Here is a 16339-nt window from a genome sequence, read left to right on the forward strand (position 1 = left end):
CTCAGTTGGTTAAGCGACTGCCTTCGGCTCGGGTCATGATCCTGGAGTCCTGGGATCGAGTCCCGCATCCGGCTCCCTGCTCGGCGGGGAGTCTGCTTCTCCCTCTGACCCTCCTCCCTCTCATGCTGTCTCTCATTCTCTCTCTCTCAAATAAATAAATAAAATCTTAAAAAAAAATAAAAATAAAAATAAAAAAACCACTACATCTTAGAAATGAAGTTAACATTTTTATTTTATTCATTCAAAAATTTCATTATACAAAGGTAACATGGAAAAGAGAAATCTCAACTCAGGGGCAAAGGCAGGCCCTTTTCAGGAAAATGTGGGCCTGGAATCAGGGGCCAATAGCAAATGAGTGCTAGGTAGTACAGTTATGGGAAAGAGAGGCTTTAAAACTGCCTCTCCAAACAACAGCCATCAAAATTTCTCATTACGTTGGTTAATAGCTAGAACACTTGTAAACCTCACAGGTTAACTGCAGAGCAGGCACCTCCTTCAGGTCAGTGGGTGCATGCTAATTTCTTTTGCAGTTGTCACACTACTGGAGGTGTAGGGGAGGAAGGCATGCTCCCTGTTTCAGCCTCCTCTCCTGGAGACAGAGGGCTCAGGGCTTCAAGCTCTGGCAGCAAGGCACGCCTCAGGCTTGCAGGACTAGGAGTGGAGATGGAGCCCAAGCCACTAAACTTAGGGGAAGAGGTGCTCTGGCCAGAAAAATTAGTGGAGGAGTAGGAAGAGGAAGAGGAAGAGGAAGAGGAAGAGGAAGAGGAGGGGCTCTGGCTAGAAGACCCGGAAGAGGAGGTAGAAGAGGAAGAGGAGGAGCTCTCACCATACTGCGCAGGGAAAGGAAAGAGCCTACCAGGAGGTGAGGGAGAGGAGGCACGCATACGGACTGCATGCCAACGGGGCTGGGCACCAAGGCTTGGGACCTCAGGATCAGGAGAGCTTGAGCTGCTCTGGTACACCAGCCTTCGTAAGGCTACCCCAGGGGAAGAAGGAGGACTCGGGCCAGTAGGCACAGGCAGAGACGCGCGACTTCTAGGGGATGACCTATGGATGATGCGGCTCCGGAGGACAAAGCCTGGAGTCGGACAGCCGTTGCGGAGGGCAGGGCCTATCGGGTTGGCTCGGCTTCGGAGGGCAGGGCCTGACCCGGATGCACGGCTGCGGAGAGCAGGGCCCGGTGGGCTGGCGTGATTATTGAGGGCAGAGCCTAGCCCAGATGCACGGCTACTGGAAGCACGGTTGCGGTAAGCTGGACCCGGCGCGGATGCACGGTTGCGGTAAGCTGGGCCCGGCGCGGATGCACGGCCGCGGCGAGCTGGGCCTCGCGCGGAAGCACGGCCGCGGCTGCGGAGACCTGGGCCCGGCGGGGAAGCACGGCGGCGGCTGCGGCGAGCTGGGCCCGGCGCGGAAGCACGGCGGCGGCTGCGGAGAGCTGGGCCCGGCGCGGCAGCACGGCGGCGGCTGCGGAGACCTGGGCCCGGCGCGGCAGCACGGCCGCGGCTGCGGAGACCTGGGCCCGGCGCGGAAGCGCGGCTGCGGAGAGCTGGGCCCGGCGCGGCAGCACGGCCGCGGCTGCGGAGAGCTGGGCCCGGCGCGGCAGCACGGCCGCGGCTGCGGAGAGCTGGGCCCGGCGCGGCAGCACGGCCGCGGCTGCGGAGAGATGGGCCCGACACAGGCACATGGCGGCGACGGAGAGCAGGGCCTGGCGCGGATGCACGGCTGCGAAGAGCAGAGCCCAACCCGGAAGCATGGCCACGGAAGGCGATGCCTGGCGGGGTGGCACGGCCATTAAGGGCAGGGCCTGGCCTGGCCGCTTGACTGCGGAGGGCTGGGCCTGGTGCCCGGGCCTGACTTCGGAGGGCAGGGCCTGGCTGGGATGCGTGACCCGACGGAGAAGCCCGAGAACGGCGGCGGCCGCTGGGCTGAGAGCCCGGAGAAGATGGCGGCAAGGGCACGGGGCACGGAGCTGTAGGAAGCGCAGGAAACAGACAGCGCCGCTCTGGAGGCTTCTGAGCCTGGGCAGCCTCCTCGCGGCCGGGCTGCTTCCTCCCACGGCCCCTCCCCGGGCTCGCGGTCAGGGTCGGAGGCCCGCTGGCCTGGCCAACTCCCCTCACGGCTTGCACCATGGCGGCCACGCCGCCCGCGTGTGAGGCCTGGAGACCCAGCCCCGCCCCGGGCACCACACATCTCAGCTCGGGCACCACACATCTCAGCTTGGCGTGGGGACTGCGGCCGCCCTGGAGGTCAGCACGCTCCCTCTCCTGCACACAGCCCGTGGAGGGCAGCTCCGGGCCCTCGCCATTGACCGAAATGGCGCCGACGGCAGCCAGGGCGGAAGCAGAGGAACCTGCCGTACCGCTCTGTGGGGCGCCACCACCCGATGGGGAAAGGCCGCTCGAGACCGAGGGGACCACGGCACTGGGATCGGGGTTGCCGGCCCCACGGGCGTCGCCGGGGGCAGGGGCGACCTCGTTCTTCGGCCCTTCGGGCACCTCACCCTGCTCTTGCTTCTGCGCCTTCTGGTCGGACGACGGAGTGTCCATAACGCCAGATTCTCTCTCAGAGACGCGAGAGCGTGGCTACAGACGCCGTCTGGGTAGAGCTCAGGAAGAAGGAGTGAGGAGAATGGGCGTGTCCTGGTCGGATCTTCACCTCTGATTGGTCGGGTGGTTGTCACGTGACTCTCGTCTTAAAGGGAGCGAGCCAACCTGGCTCCGTCTGGCGCCAAACCAGACAGTGTGCTCCACCCGGTCTACGGTGTGAATTCCCCATCCATACGTGGGTCCCTATGAGTGTGTGTGTGTGTGGGGGGGGGTGCTTCGAGGGAGGGGGCGGGGGCAGCAATACTGTCCGTATAAACAGTTTGAGTCACCCCAAATCAGGTTAGCTTGTCAGCACCACTCTGGTGGTGAAACTTTCAAGCAGTGGCTTGAAAAAAATACCACACTGGCCAACAAGAGATACCCCTGGGGCGCCTGGGTGGCTCAGTCGTTAAGCGTCTGCTTTAGGCTCAGGTCGTGATCCCAGGGTCCTGGGATTGAGCCCTGCATCGGGCCTCCTGTTCTGTGGGAGACCTGCTTCTCCCTCTCCCACACCCCCCTGCTTGTGTTCCCTCTGTCTCTCTCTGTGTCAAATAAATAAAATCTTTTTTTTAAAAAAAAGAGATACCCCTAAGCTGGGCCTCCCTCCTGGAATCCCATCAGGACACTGGGCCCATGTCTGACTCCAGAAGCGACAGTCCCGGAACTCCTCCCTGCATCTAGATGACCCTACACTGGAGTCTTGAAAGTGGCCTGAAATCAAGAAAATGGATGGGGCCCTCGCTATCTTGACTCGGGATGTTCAGCACGGCTGCCATGCATCAGAGGGGATTTTGAGGTAACATCCTTCCCCCTGCCTTATCTCCTGAGGCATGGGCTGGAGTTACCCGGAATTAGGATAACACTGTCCTTAAAAATACATCATCATTTGTATGGGCTGCATAGTAATCCACCGATGAATGTACATTAATTTATTTGACCCAGTCTCCATTCTTGGCTATAGTTCTCTATTATGCTGTGATGCACAGACATAAAGTTTAATATTTCAACACTAATTTATAGTCATTATTACAGAAGTCATTATTACTGCATTCTCAGAACGCAAAACAGAAAAGCAAATAGAACCTAACCTAGGAAAACTAGAACCTAAATTCCCACATACCCCTGGGGCAAATATTAGAAATGTTTAATTATTTTTGGTAGAATGACCATTCTTAACTAATTCATAGTTCTGTTGTTTAATAAAACGGAATTATGCATACATACTATTTTGTAACCTGTTTTTGGGGTCTAGAAAACACACTTCCCATATCAATAAATATGTTTCCACAAGGCCAGTGTAACTACAAAGAATTACTTTTATGGAGGAAGCTTACATTTTCAAACATTGCTGTATTGATCAACACATTTCCAACTTTTTACTCTTTATATAAAAACATATCAGTGTGAGACATATCCTTTTTGCTAAAAATTATTCATATCCTCACTGTGGGTAAATTCCTAGAAAATTCTTGATACAGGCCATGCACATCTGTGATTCTTTGATAAAAATATTGATAACTGGTTCTGAAAGTTGCTGTTATAGCAATTTTGGCAGAATGGAATGGGATACTTAGTGGGGTGGATGAGTAACTGGACTGAAACACAACTCAAAAATAGAATGGAATGGTATTTAGAATGTTAAATAATATGGAATGGAAAATGGACTTGAAAGGGAATGCAGAATGGGATGAAGTGGAGATTGATTGCAGTGGAGGTGAAATGGGAAATTGAATGGGATGGAAATTGAATGAAATATAATGGGAAAAGAATGGAATGTACAATAGAAATATCTAATCATATATGGAATAAAAGAAAAATACGTTATATGATGGAGTATTGTGTGAAATAAAATAGTAAATAGAAGGAAATTGAAGTTGAAATAGGAAAAACTATAAAATGGAATAAAATATGTAATGGCCTGAAATAAATGGACTATGAAATACACTACAAATTTTAAAATACCATTAAAAGACGGAATGAAATTTGAAATGAAGTACAGAATACAAGAATATGAAGGATGGAATGGGAATTGAACAAAAACAATGTGGAAAATGAAATAGTGATGAAGTACAGGATGGATTTAAATGAAGAATAAATGAATGTGTTCTGGTCATCTACCATTATATAATATAGTGTTGTGGAGCAACATCCATTTAATTATGTTCATGGATTTTATAAAGCTGGAATTCAGAAAGGGTAGAGTAGGGATGGCTTGTTTTTGTTCTACAATGTCATTGAGGCCTCAGTTGGGAAGACTTGAATGTCTTTGAGATTATAAGGGAAGGACAGCAATCAGTGATGACTCCTAGATTTTGGCCACAGTATCTGGGCAGACATTGGTGCTACTTCCTAAAAAGGGAAGGCTTACAGATTGGGGACACAGTGGGAATTGGTGATCCTGTTCTGACCATGTAGGCACTATCCCCTCTGTACTTGTCCTAGTCATTAGGGTTTGAACCCCAACTTATCTCAAAGCCATTCTCTTGGGGCACCTGGGTGGCTCAGTTGTTAAGCGTCTGCCTTTGGCTCAGGTCATGATCCCAGGACCCTGGGATCGAGCCCCGTATTGGGCTCCCTGCTCCGCAGGAGCTTCTCCCTCTCCTGCTGCTCTGCCTGCTTGTGCTCTCTCTCTCACTCTCTGTGTCAGATAAATAAATAAAATCTTTTTTAAAAAAAAGACCCATTCTCTTAATTCTATAGGTCACCTTTCACCAGTTTCATGGATCCAGTTTCCTTTTGGGAGTCATTTCAATTTACTCTCTGAGTTATTTCCTTTCCTCCTTTCTGGAATCTCGGGGCCTTAGGCATGATCCTTAACTGTTTTTTTAAAAGTATTTATCTATCTATCTATCTATTTATTTATTTATTTGAAAGAGAAAAAGAGCAGGAGAGGGAGAAGCAGACTCCCCACTGAGCAGGGAGCCCGATGCGGGACTCGATCCCAGGACCCCAGGATGAGGACCTGAGCCAAAGGCAGACGCTTAATGACTGAGCCACCCAGGCATCCAGTCATGATCCTTAACTTAGTAATAACTAAAATTTTCCCATCTATCCTTGTTCTCTTTAAAGGATATATATATATATATATATATATATATATATATATATATAATGTATACATAAAAAATATATAAAGGAGTCATATATAACAGACATCTATAATGGATATGTATTATTATATATAGCATTTAGATATATAATATATAAACTATACATAACATACATCTACTATATATCTCTATTATATATGATATATATATGATTTAATGTATATATAATGGAGACATATATAATCTTCTCTAAAGAGCTCAAAGTTTATGCTAAGGAAGTCCCTAAGTTCCCTTCTTTAACCCCACTGGTGTGTCTTCGGTTCCTTCTCCTTTTTCTTTCACTGTGCTCCTGTTTAGAAATAGTGTATGTGTATGTATGTGCTCATAGAAAAAATATCTGGAAGGATGAGTTTTATTCTCTCATACTTTATCTTCTGAATGTTTTCAAGGAGCATACATAACTCTTATACTCAGAAAAGTGTACAGCTATTTGCACTTTTAAAACAATTTTAATGTTTAATTAGGTTTTAAGCTGTTATTTTTTTTAAAAAGGCTATTTTTTATACTACCAGATGGGGTTATAAATTCATAGCATTTTGCCTGATGGAAAGGTTGATGATACATATAAAAAGTCTTAGGGGCGCCTGGATGACTCAGTTGGTTAAGTGACTGAGTCTTGATTTCAGCTCAGTTCATGATCTCAGGGTCATGGGATCAAGCCCCACGTTGGGTTCCACACTCAGCGGAGTTTGCTTGAGATTCTCTCTCATTCCCTCTGGCCCTCCCCTTCCCCTGCACTCACTCACTCTCTCTCTCTCAAAAAAAAAAAAAAAAACTTAAAAAAAGAATTAAAAGTCTTAAACATGCCCATTTGATGCTGCAATTTCTCTTCTGCGGATTAATTCTAAAGAAATACAATGTTATATGCTCAAGATGATTATTATAGTGTCATTTATTTTAAATAATCTGAAACAATCTCACTTTCCAATAGGATATCGGCTGTCCATAGAATAAACATGCAGCTTTTACAGGATGTTTTTCAAAAAAAAATTTTAATACCATAGGAAAATATCTATGATATATAAAAAGGACATGATGTACTCTGCTGATCTATATTTACATCTGTGTATTTTTATATCTATCTAACTCTCTACATATATTAGAATTTCATTCACTATAGTGCAGTTGTTCTCAACCAGGGGCATTTTGCCCCTTGGGTGGGAATTTTGAAAATGTCAAGGAGAGGGAGAGAGGGAGAGGTGCTGCTGGCATCTAGTATGCAGAGGCCAGGGATACTCTCAATTACTGCAATGCATAGGAGAGCCTCTGACAACATGCAATTATCTGACACAAAATGCCAAAGCTGTCAAGTTTGACAAAGTCTGCTGCAGGGGATTGAGATAATTCAGAAAACTGCAAGACAAAATTTAAATCACAATCAATCCTTCCAGTGATTGATAACTATTCTTCAAAGTTTGATATATGTAGGTGCTAAATTTTCTATGATGATCTTGTGCCTTTTTTTTTTTGATCTTGTGCTTTTTAAACAGCAAAAGGGGTGCTTTTTGAAATAATTCATTTAAAAAATTCAATATCTATAGATGTTTTTCACATGAAATAGTCTAGTCACTGCTTAAGAAATTATATAACTTAAGAATTTTAATTTCAACCCATTTACATGGAGGAATATTCCACAAATAACAATTCATCATCCTCTATCACCTGATCCTCGATGCTCTAATCAAAGCATTAATTTCTAAGTATTTATATATTTGGTTAAAAAAGAACAATTGTGAGCATCATAATCCTAATGTAATGTATCTAATATATAAAGGGCAATATGTTTGACTAACCAGGTCATGGTAATCTCATTACCATTCCAATGACTGGTTTGTGAATGGACATTTCCCAGTTGTAGTTTATAAGACAATAAATGTAAAATGCCTTGGGGTCTTCAGGGGAAAGGTTTCTCAGCTCTTAAAAAAATAAAAGAGATAAATTGTTTACATAAAATTTCTTAAAACCATGAGAAACTATGGACTCTGAGAAACAAACAGGGTTTTGGGGGGGGGAGGGGGGATTGGTTAGCCCAGTGATGGGTATTAAGGAGGGCACGTACTGCATGGAGCACTGGGTGTGATACGAAAACAATGGATCGTGGATCACCACATCAAAAACCAATGATGTATTGTATGGTGACTAACATAATAAAATTAAAAAAAAATTTCTTAACTATATATATTATGTTAGAATAAGTGTATTTAGTTTGATATAAGATCAATATCACAAATTGAGTTGTATTTCGACATATGAGTATCAAAAATTAGGAAGAAAAAGTTTTAAATGCCTTTTACTATAGAATCAGAAAACATCAAATACTTAGGGACAAATCTAGTAAAAGAATCATAAGACCTTAACCAGAAATCTACATAACACTTCTGAGAGAAATTAAAGACCTAGGTAAGTCAGTGCTATATCATGCTTATGGATTAGAAGACAATATTATGAAAATTAAAGAGATTTCTTATCAAAATGATCTAAGGATTCAACATAATCCCAGTTGAAATCCCAGCTGGTTTTTTGTAAATGGAAATTGGTAAACTGATTCCAAAATATATTTGGATATAAAAGATCTAAGAACAGCCAAAGCCATCAAGAAGAAGAAATCTAAAGGACTTTCAAAGCCAGATTGCATGGCCAACTATAAAGGCATAATAATTAAATGTGATTTGTGTACACAAATAGACAAACAGACTGATGGAACAAAGCGCCCACAGACACATATACGGTCACATTATATATGGTCACGTGATTTACAAGAAAGGTACCAATGCAGTGCTTGGGGGGAAGGATAGTCATTTAAGTAAGTGGAGCTGGACTAATTGGGTATCTATCCCTATGGAAAAAATTAATTTGGCCCCTAACTTACATCATACACAAAAACTAATTCCAGAAGACTACACACACACACACAGTCTCCCCACACACATCCAACAAACACCTGATGTACAGATGAAAATATCTTATGTAAAGAAGAAAAAAAATAAATGCAACTAAACATCGGCACAATATTTTAACAGGCACTGCACAAAATGGGACATCGAACTGACCAATAAACAAATAAAAGATTGCCCAAACTCAGTCATCAAGGATATGCAAATTGAAATTATGAAATATCTGTAAACATCTCCCAGAATACCCCAAGTCTGCTACCAATATCAAGAGTTGGAGAAAATAGAAACTGGAACTCTAACTGCTGGTGGGAGTGTCAATTGGTACTACCGTGGGGAAAACTGCTTGGCAGTTTCAAAGCTGAATTTATGCATTTTCTGGAACCCAGCAACTCCATCTGTATTTCTGCATACTAAATTACCACAAAGGTAGTGGCTTAAAACGATGTCCGTTTTTAGCTCACAGCGCTGTAGTTTCAGAAGTTCATGCACGGTATGGCTGGATTCTCTGCTCAGTGTCTCACAGGGTGAAATCAGCCTGAGAAATCAGTTGGCCAATGCTACAGACTGAATATTTGTGTCTCCCTAAAATCTGCAAGTTGAAACCCTAATCCCCACTGTGATGCTTTTTGGAGGTGAAGCCTTTGGAAGGCAAATGGGTTTGGATGAGGTCATGAAAGTGTGGCCCCATGATGGGACTGGTGCCCTTATAAGGAGATGAAAAGAACAGAGCCTGTGAGGGTACAGCAAGAAGGTGGCCATCTGCAAACCAGGAAGTGGGCCTTCCTCAGACATCAAATTCCTGGCTCCTTGATTTTGGACTCGCCAGCCTCTAGAACCATGAGAAATAAATGCTTCTTATTTAAGCCACCCAGTGTGTGGTATTTTGTTATAGCAGCCCAAGCTGATTTAAGACAGCCAGGCTGTGTTTCTTTCTGGGGGTTCTTTGGAAGAATGCATTTCCTAGCTCATCCAAGGCACTGGCAGAATTTAGTTCCACTTTTATCTCCTAGAGATTTCTCACAGTTCCTTGCCACGTCGATCCCTCCGAACACCCACACACAGATGAGTCTCTTTGGAAGTGCACACTCACACTCAACAGGGGGAGATTACACAAGGTGGAAGGTCATTAGGAAACATCTTAGAATTCTGCCTACCACAGTCTACCCTCTGGCCCACAGGGATCCAGTCTGTCCCATATACAAAATTCATTCACCCCATTCCACGGTCTCCAAATTTCTCATAGTAGTATGGCATCAGCTCAATTCCAAATGCTCACTGAAATCTCATCAGCTCAGTCCAGAATCTCATCTCAGTCATCTAAATCAGGCATGGATGAGGTTTCTGGGTAAAATCCATGCAGTACAACTCCCAGGGCACAATCCCTTTCCAACTGGCACCAGTGACACTAAAGTGACAAACTATCTTACCCTAATACACAATGCTGGGGCAGGCATAGGATAACACCTATAACATTCAGATTTAATATGGGGGGGGGGTGGGAGGGATGGGAATGGAAGGCAAAGAAGAGTTAGAGTCCCAGTGCAGATTGGAAATTTAGCAGATTTCTACTAACAGTCTGTCCAAGGCAATCGGGGCTTTTTCTTTTTTTTTTTTTTTTTAGATTTTATTTGAGAGGGGGAGAGAGAGAGCACTCGCGTACGTGCGCATGGGTGGGGGGAGGGGCAGAGGGAGAGGGAGAAGCAGACTCCCCGCTGAGCAGGGAGCCCCCTGCGGGACTACATGGGAGGACCCCAGGCTCATGACCTGAGGGAAGGCAGACCCTTAATGGACTGAGCCACCCAGGCACCCAACTGGGGCTTTTTCTAAGGCCACTTAGGCTTTCTCTAGCGTGCACCTCAAATTTCCTCCAGCCCTCGCCCACCAGCCCAAAGCCAGGCCTACATCTTTAGCTGTTTGCAGTGGCGGCACCCCACATTCAGGTACCAAAATCTGTATTAGCTTCCTATTGGTATGGAATAAATGACCATACTCCTAACAGCTTAAAAGAATCCCCATTTATTAGCTCACAGTTGTGCAGGTCAGAAGTCTGTGCCCAGTGTGACTGGCTTCCCTGCTCCGGATCTCACAGGGTGAGAGGGCAGTGGACTTGCTGTGCCCCTTTCTGGAGGCTTTCGGGAAGAGTCCCTTCCAAACACATCCATGTTGTTGGCCGAATTCAGTTCCAGGCTGCTGGAGGACTGAGGCCCCTTTCTTTCACTGGCTGTCAGCCAGGGACAGCACTCCTCTCCTAGAGGCTGCCTTCAGTTCCTCACCATGTGGCCCCCTGAACACGCTCTCTCGTGCCTCAAATCTCTCTTTCGGAAGGGGGCCTAGGCCCTTGCAAGTGTTCCCCTGATTAGGTCTGGCCCACCCCGAACAATCTCCCTAGCTTAAGGTCAACTGCTCTGTGGCCTTAATTACATCTGCAAAATCCTTTTTGCTATATAACTTCACATCATCATGGGAGTGCTATCTCATCATGTCCACAGGTTCCATCCACACCCAATGGGAGGAGATCGTGCAAAGACAAGGGTCACTGGGCATCATCATGGAATTCTGGCTACCACACAATCCATGTATATAATCAAACAGAAGTGCAAGCATGTTCTCCAAAACACATGAATAAAAACGTTCACAGCATCATTATTGATGATAATCAGGAATTGGAAACAATCCAAACATCTATCAACACCTGAGTGAATACATACAGTGTGGTATACTCATAGTAGAGACTACAACACAGACATGAAACAAGCAAATATCCCTATATACAGCAAATATATATAAACAGATCCCCAAATCAGAGTATTAAATGAAGGAAACCAACCATAAAAAGGTACACAATAATTCTGTTTGTATCAAGTTTAAAAAACAGGCAAAATGAATATATAGTGACATTGGTCAGAACCGTGGTTAAGTCAGGTGTAATGACTAGATGGGGGCATAATATAGGTTTCTGGGGGTGCCAGTAATGTTCCATATCTTAATCTTGGTGATTCATGTTTTCACTTTGTTTTTTTTATAATAATATTTTATTATTTTTTAATTTAAATTCTAGGTAGTTAACATAAAATGCAATCTTGGTTTCTGGAGAATTCAGTGATTCATCACTTACATACAACAGCTAATGCTCCTCATGACAAGTGCCCTCCTTAATACCCATCACCCATCTAGCCCATCCCCCCACCCACTACCCACTTCCCTCCATCAACCCTCAGTTTCTTCTCTATCATTAAGAGCCTCTTATGGGGGCGCCTGGGTGGCTCAGTTGGTTAAGCGACTGCCTTCGGCTCAGGTCATGATCCCAGGGTCCTGGGATCGAGTCCCACATCGGGTTCCCGGCTCAGCGGGGAGCCTGCTTCTCCCTCTGACCCTCTCCTCTCTCATGCTGTTTCTCTCTCGCTTGCTCTCCAATAAATAAATAAATAAAATCTTAAAAAAAAAAAAAGAGCCTCTTATGGTTTGTTTCCCTCTTTTTTTTCTTTTCCCTGTTCCCATATTTTCAACTGTATTCTTTCTTAAATTCCACATATGAGTGAGATCATATGGTATTTGTCTTTCTCTGACTCATTTCACCTAACGTAATACATTCTAGCTCCATCCATGTCCTTGCAAATGGCAAGATTTCATTTTTTTGATGGCGGAGTAATATTCTATTGTATATATGTACTACATCTTCTTTATCCATTCATCAGCTGATGGACATTTGGGCTCTCTCCATAGTTTGGCTATTGTTCATAATGCTGCTATAAATATTGGGGTGCACGTATCCCCATGTTTTCACTTTGTAAAATGTCATCAAGTTGTTGCCTCTTATAATTTATGCACTCTTCTTTTTATATGTTCTACTTCAATGACAAATAAAAGCTAACATAAAAGAAAAAACCTTATAAAAGGCAAGAAGAACTGACATATACTTCAGACTCAAAATCCCTTATAGGCAATTTTATAATTCAAAATGCTTGGAAAACTGAACTTAATTTTCCTGATTCATTGCCCATAAAATTTGACCTGAACTGAAACGAGGCTATTTGCAATCTTTATATATATCTCGGAGGGATTATATGTTTCACTGCAGAAATATTGTTGTATTCGATTTAGTAGTATTGCTCCAGACCCTGCTATGGATCTTATGTAATGTAGGAATTCTGAAATATTTAGTCCCAAGACTTTTAGATAAGGAACTATACATGTGTAGTAGTGGAGAATTTTTACATAATTCTGTCAGCTCATGACAGATCAAAACTAAACAAGAACTAAGAAAAACTGCAGTTTGAATTTATTGAATTCTTTGTTCAGCACTTAAGATGATCATATGATTTTTCTCCTTTGACTAATTGATATAATGGATTATTAAAATATTCCTAATATTACACCATGCTCTCATGACTAGGAAAATACCAGGGCATGGTAGATTTTTATATACTGAATTTTATTCAAACTTTATTTTTTTTATTTGACAGAGAGAGACACAGCAAGAGAGGGAACACAGCAGGGGGAGTGGGAGAGAGAGAAGCAGACTTCCTGCAGAGCAGGGACCCCTATGCGGGGCTCGATCCCAGGACCCTGGGATCATGACCTGAGCCAAAGGCAGACGCTTAACGACTGAGCCACCCAGGCGCCCCTCAAACTTTATTGATAAAAAATTTAATCCATGTTAATAAGTAAAATAGATCCATATTTCTCTATGTGTGTAGAATACTATCTCTTCCAGGTTTTGGAATCAGGGGCTAAACTCCATTAAATAAATTTGCAAGATTTCTATCTTTTCTTCTAGCTTCTAAATAACATTTTTATTGTTTTAGGAATTTGTGATCCCTTAAAAGAATGGGATGATTTTATTCAACTTTCCCTGTGCATTCAACAGTAATTTTGGTTCCCAAACCCAGTAAAAGAATAACACCATTTTCTGATAATGGGGTGGGTATTAAAAGATGTGCATTCCAGGAAAGGGAGAGATACTATAGATAACATAGATGCTTACCTCAGATGGACTTGGGCAACTGTCCCAGTTCCCCCACTTACTTAGTGTATGACTTTCAACAAGTTACTTAATCTTTTGAGCCTGATTTTCTCCATTTGGGAAATAGGAATATAATCTCCCCCTTGCATTGCTTATCCCAAATTTAACCAAGTGTAATTTTCTCATTATTACTGAAGTTAAAGAATTTGCAAACCTGCTGGGATCAAGAGTAAAACATGTGGTAATTTACAAATAGTTACAATTAACATCAACAAGGGGAAGGCAAACTCACACCTGTCAGAATGGCTAAAATCAACAACACAAAAAACAGCCAGTGTTGTCAAGGATGTGGAGAAGTAATATTCCTGCATTGTTAATGGGAATACAAAGTGGTGCAGTCACTGTGGAAAACAGTATGGAGGTTCCTCAAAAAGTTAAAAATAGAACTACCTTATGATCCAGCAATTGCACTATTGGTATTTACCCAAAGAATACAAAAACACTAATTCAAAGGGACACATGCACCCCTATGTTTATAGAAGCATTACTTTACAATAGCTAAGATATGGAAGCAGCCCATGTGTCCGTGGATAAAGGAGATATGGTATATATTTACAATGGAATATTATTCAGCTATAAAAAGAATGAAATCTTGCCATTTGCAATGCTATGGATGGAGCTAGAGAGTATAATGCTTAGTGAAATAAGTCAGAGGAGGACAAATACCATATGATTTCACTCATATGTGGAATGTAAGAAATAAAACATATAAGCAAAGGGAATAAGTAAGAGAGAGAGAGAGAAATCAAGAAACAGACTCTTAATTATACAGAACTGATGGTTACCAGAGAGGAGAAGGGTGGGGGGATGAGTTAAATAGATGCGGATTAAGGAATACACTTGTGATGAGCACAGAGTGATACATGGAATTGTTGAATCACTGTAATGTACACCTGAGACTAATATAACACTGTATGTTAGCTAACTGGAATTAAAACAAAAACTTAAAAAAAAAAGGGAGGCAATAATTTTTAGGAATTGTATGTATAAGCATTTATTTAATCTTCTTGAAATTAAGCTTATTATTTCTATGTATTTTTCTACATAGAATTTCTACAGACTATTTTTATATAAAATACATCACCTGGTCTTTAGTTTTCTCAAAATAACAAACATATGAGATCTTTAAAGTTAAGTAGTACCACTAGCCTTTCATGAAATTACGCCTACCCTCCCCCGCCCCCTTACTCCTGCTCTGACTCTGAGACTTTCATCTTTTCTGTTTCTCTGAAATTTACCATATTTTTTTTCCTTAAGATTTTATTCATTTGAGAGGGCACACGCCCCCGCGCACAGGAGCAGAGGGTGGGGGAGGGGCAGACGCAGACTCCCCGCTGAGCAGGGCACCTGACTCAGGGCTCCATCCCAGGACCCTGGGATCAAGACCTGAGCCAAAGGCAGAGGCTTAACCACTGAACCACCAAACGCCCCTACCGTGATATTTCTAAATCATAGCCTTATACTCATTTTAGCATACTGCAAAAATGGCCACTAATGAGGACTTCTGGTTTCAGCGCCCTTGTGTGAAGAGGTTGGAAATCACCATCCCCTTTTTTATAACAAGAAGACCCTGTACAAACTGAATCAACTTTTTATTTTATTTTATTTTAACCCACTGGATAACTGAGGTTTCAGGGCAAGCCACCACCCTGAAAAACAGATTCGACAACCACGATTTGCTGACTTGGAGCACATGCCTCTAGAGCCATAAGCATAGAACACTTAAATGGTGAACTTGCTTAATTGCTTAAAGCTGAGCGTATACTGCTAGGACAGTAAGGGGGCCTTCAGGTGTTTGTGGGCTTTACCTCTAGGAAAATGTTCCCTTGTCCAGGCAGTGCGGGGCGACGCCATACACGCCGGGGTCAGAGACAGAGGTGGAAACTCTGCACCCCGCGCCTGCTGCAGAAGCTGTGCAGCGCCGGGTGCGCGTGGGATCGATAGGTGACGATGCTCTCGGCGCCCAGCAGGAGAGTGAAGCGCGAGGCCGGGACCGGGCAGTGTCGGTGCTGCTTCTTCCTGCACAGCCTGCACCTGCAGTCCACCACGCGCAGGTCTGCGGGGGCCCAGACGGCGAAGCGGACCGCGCCGCAGTGGCAGCCTCCGGTGTGATACACCAGGCCTGGGTTCTCGAAGGTGTCCGGCAGGAACTTGGCGGCGCCCTCGCGGCTGAGGCCCCGCCGCTGCCTGAACGTCTCCCAGCGCTCCCGCTGCGCGCCCAGGTCCATCTCATTGAGGGACTGGGAGGGCGCTAGGGCCGTGTATATGGCAGTGTTCTTTGCAGCGCTTCCCTGGACTGCCGGCTTTCTTTCAGCAGTGTTGTTTGCCGCAGCAGGCTCCTGACCCTGGCTTGGACTAACGCGCAGCCGTGCGTGCCTGGCGCCAGGACCCGTGGCTGAGCTGGTGAGGGGTAGTAAGGGTGAGGGTGGAGGTGGATGGCGGGGAGAACGGGAAGCAGGGGTCCCTGGGCCACTCTGTTTCGCGGTTGGGCGGCAGTCCATATTCATTATATATTTTGGATACTAACCTCTTATCAGATATGGTTCGCAAATATTTTCTCCCATTCCATAATTTGCCTTTTCATTTTTTAAATTTTTTCCTTTGCCATTCAGAAACATTTTAGTTTGATGCAGTCCAACCTGTTTATTTTTGCTTTTGTTGCCTGTGCTTTTGTTGTCAAATAAAAAAAAAAAGTCATTGTCAAGACCAATGTTAAGGAGCTTACCC

The 16339-nt window shown here is 44.2% G+C and overlaps 1 protein-coding gene and 1 pseudogene across 1 annotated transcript; one reads left to right on the forward strand and one right to left on the reverse strand.

Annotated features, from left to right (window-relative positions):
• Positions 1–816: 816 nt before the first annotated feature.
• LOC135361927 (hornerin-like) lies at positions 817–3804 on the forward strand. Its single transcript, XM_064574069.1, has one exon. It carries the CDS (start codon positions 1220–1222, stop codon positions 1793–1795), a length of 576 nt encoding a protein of 191 aa, XP_064430139.1. The 5' UTR covers positions 817–1219; the 3' UTR covers positions 1796–3804.
• An 11618-nt stretch (positions 3805–15422) lies between these two features.
• LOC123843823 (centromere protein V-like protein 3) lies at positions 15423–16113 on the reverse strand (annotated as a pseudogene).
• Positions 16114–16339: the final 226 nt, after the last annotated feature.

This window comes from Mirounga angustirostris, unplaced genomic scaffold, assembly GCF_029215605.1.
Source record: "Mirounga angustirostris isolate CCGP_5_RB_7025 unplaced genomic scaffold, mMirAng1.0.hap1 SCAF_11, whole genome shotgun sequence".
In the NCBI taxonomy this organism is placed as follows: domain Eukaryota; kingdom Metazoa; phylum Chordata; class Mammalia; order Carnivora; family Phocidae; genus Mirounga; species Mirounga angustirostris.

What these genes read in the sequence shown, in the direction of transcription:
- LOC135361927 (XM_064574069.1), top strand. Translation starts at nt 1,220, where the DNA reads ATGCACGGCTACTGGAAGCACGGTTGCGGTAAGCTGGACCCGGCGCGG.